General features: G+C 46.8%; 1 protein-coding gene across 1 annotated transcript in view; it reads right to left on the bottom strand.

Moving 5' to 3' along the window:
* The window catches only part of CACNA1C (calcium channel, voltage-dependent, L type, alpha 1C subunit), a 120,366-nt gene that overhangs the window by 14,181 nt on the left and 103,297 nt on the right, over positions 1-2,888 (bottom strand). Inside the window, 1 exon segment of the mRNA XM_009079347.1 lies at positions 2,291-2,393. Coding sequence (XP_009077595.1) covers positions 2,291-2,393 — 103 coding nt within the window.

Raw genomic sequence — 2,888 nt, 5'->3', positions numbered from 1 at the left:
GAAAGAGGCAAGGACAAGGCTTTTGCTATCTGACTTGGAGGTCCCTCCCAGCATACACATGTTCATTCTCTGAAGAACAGCACAAGCCTTTTATGTAACTGTCTGAACTTAAGCCTTTACATGTTCCTCCAAGGGGCTCTGAGCTAAATGAGACATTGATTAAGCCACACTACCCCTATGCAAGTGAGTGAAGCAGATTTGGTTTATATCCTCTCCTTCTAGATACCCATTTTCTCCCAAATGAGTCACCTTCAGTTTTATCTCTTGATTTATGTACATTCAAACCCTGTATAATTAGCAGCTCTCTTCTCTCTCTAGGTGTACAAAACCAGTATCTTGCCCTCCTAAAGGTGCTGCTCCTGCAGTTTTTCTTATTGCTCCCCAGCATTAAGGCTCCTCAGTGTGCTGCACAGGGCTCTGCATGGCAGCAGCTCTTTCAACAGGATGCAGTGAAGAGGGGGACACAGAATAACTTGCTGAGGATACAAAAGATGGACAGCATCAGAGGCAGAAATCTGACTCAGGAGGGCTAATTCCAAACTCCTGCCCTAACCACTTCAAAAAGATCCTGCTAAGGCAAGAAAGAAAGCAGTTTGAGGCTTTAGATGGTTTCCCAGGAGTTCACTGGCAATGGCTCCGAGAGTTTGAGGCTCAGACAGGAAAATTGAGTCCTTTTTGGGTCTCTGTTTCACAGGACACAAGGTGTCTTACGGTGGTTGTGGGTGGCTTTTCCTCAGGAGTGCCTCTTTGGCTACAGTCAGATTCTGTTTAGCACAACATTCAAGGCCTTAATATAACCTTTTAAATGTCACCACTGCTTTTTGGCTCAGCTGTGTATAATCCTGGCACAGTAAGCTAGGGTTCTGCTGGTCCCTGCTTTGCCATGCCTGAAATGTAATGCAGCCACTCCTGAGGCAGAGGTGTTTAGCTGTGAATCACAGACCTACGTGTGCTTTCAGAGCATCTCATTAATACATGAAGCCAGGTTTTGACTCAGGACCAGTACCTTTCATTACAGCAGGTGACAGAGTGCAACAAAGAGGACAAGCTGAGCTGAAAACTTTGCCTGCTTTCCTCAACTACACCTGATGTCTATGCAAGTCCCTTTGCTTCTCACCTGTCTTTTCAACACCACTGCTACTACAAAGAAATGTTAACTCATGCTAATGGAAGCACAGGAGGAGTTTTAGTGAGATGAGACCCTTGAGTCCAAGCTCTTTTGTCTCCCTTGGACTTGAAGATCAGTGGCAACAGCAGTCAAAAAGTGGCCCAGCTCTGCAGACAGTGTACAAAGGAGGAGGTTTCTTTGTCCTTCTTCCTTCCCCTGATTGCTATTTGAGAAGACATTGATCTAAGACTTTAAACTTTCAGACCATTGTGAAGGACATGATCAACAATTTGAGATGATAGCATGGGAAGCACCAGCTTCCTAGTTAACTCTAGGAACTCTGTGCTCTCCCTAGAAGATATTGTTCCTTCAAACCTCTTTACATAGCTTTTTGTCCCATGTGCTGCATATGAGTCATTTTATCATTTACACAAGATGCCCTTGTTGGTTTGCTTATGTGTCCTGGGGTGCATCAGGCATTGCTGGTTGAGGGAGGTGACTATCCTGCTCTACTCTGTGCTGCTCTGGCCTCACCTTGAATATTGTGTGTGGGTTTGGGCACCACAATATAAGAAAGATATAAAGCTATTAGACAGAGTCCAAAGGAGGCAATGAAGATGAAAGGCCTTGAGGAGAAGCCATACAAGGAGTGGCTGAGGGCACTTGGTCTGTTCAGTCTGGAGAGGAGAAGACTGAGGGGAGACATCATCACTGTATACAACTTCCTCACAGAAGGAAGTGGAGGGGCAGCACTGGCCTCTTCTCTCTGGCAACTAGTGACAGGAGCTGAGGGAATGGTCTGAAGTTGTGTCAGGGGAGGTTTAGGTTAGACATTAAAAAATGCTTCTTCCCCCAGAGGGTGTTTGGGCACTGGAACAGCTCCCCAGGGCAGTGGTCACAGCCCCAATCCTGACAGAGCTCAAGAGGCATTTGGACAATGTTCTCAGGCACAGGGTGTGATTCTCTGGGATGTCCTGTGCAGGGCCTCTCAAGAGGCATTTGGACAATGCTCTCAGGCACAGGGTGTGATTCTCTGGGATGTCCTGTGCAGGGCCTGGAGTTGGACTAGATGATCCTCGTGGGTCCCTTCCCACTCTGAATATTCTGTGATTCAGTGGTTTACTGCAGCTCAGCACACTTTGCTAGCTACTTCTGTACTCTTGCAGTCAGCAAGCTTCTTACCTTCTGTCTTGATCCTCAGTGCTGTTCTGACCAGTGCAAAGAGAGTGGCATTGAACATGACAGTCCCATCACTGTTCAGTGGCATATTCATGGAGACAAGGCGCTGTGGAATAAAGAGAAGAAAGAGAACAATCATAGTGCCAACACATGGACTGATGCATGCTCTTCCTTATGTCTTCACAACGCCCTCCAGACCTGCCACTCATCTTATATGAGCATCCATGGCCTGTAGATTTAGCTACCTAATGACAAAAGTACTTGTCATATCCACCAGCTGTGTGCAGTTTTGGGCACCACAACATGAGAAAGATATAAAGCTATTAGACAGAGTCCATAGGAGCCTATGAAGATGGTGAAAGTTCTATATGAGAAGCCATATGAGGAGTGGCTGAGTGCACTTGGTCTGTTGAGCCTGGAGGAGACTGAGGGGGGACATCATCACTGTATACAACTTCCTCACAGAAGGAAGTGGAGGGGCAGCACTGGCCTCTTCTCTCTGGCAACTAGTGACAGGAGCTGAGGGAATGGTCTGAAGTTGTGTCAGGGGAGGTTTAGGTTAGACATTAAAAAATGCTTCTTCCCCCAGAGGGGGGTTGGG

This window comes from Acanthisitta chloris, unplaced genomic scaffold (assembly GCF_000695815.1).
Source record: "Acanthisitta chloris isolate BGI_N310 unplaced genomic scaffold, ASM69581v1 scaffold11107, whole genome shotgun sequence".
NCBI lineage: Eukaryota > Metazoa > Chordata > Aves > Passeriformes > Acanthisittidae > Acanthisitta > Acanthisitta chloris.
The sequence above is the reverse complement of the archived record's forward strand: the minus strand, read 5'-3'. Positions and strand labels throughout refer to the sequence as shown.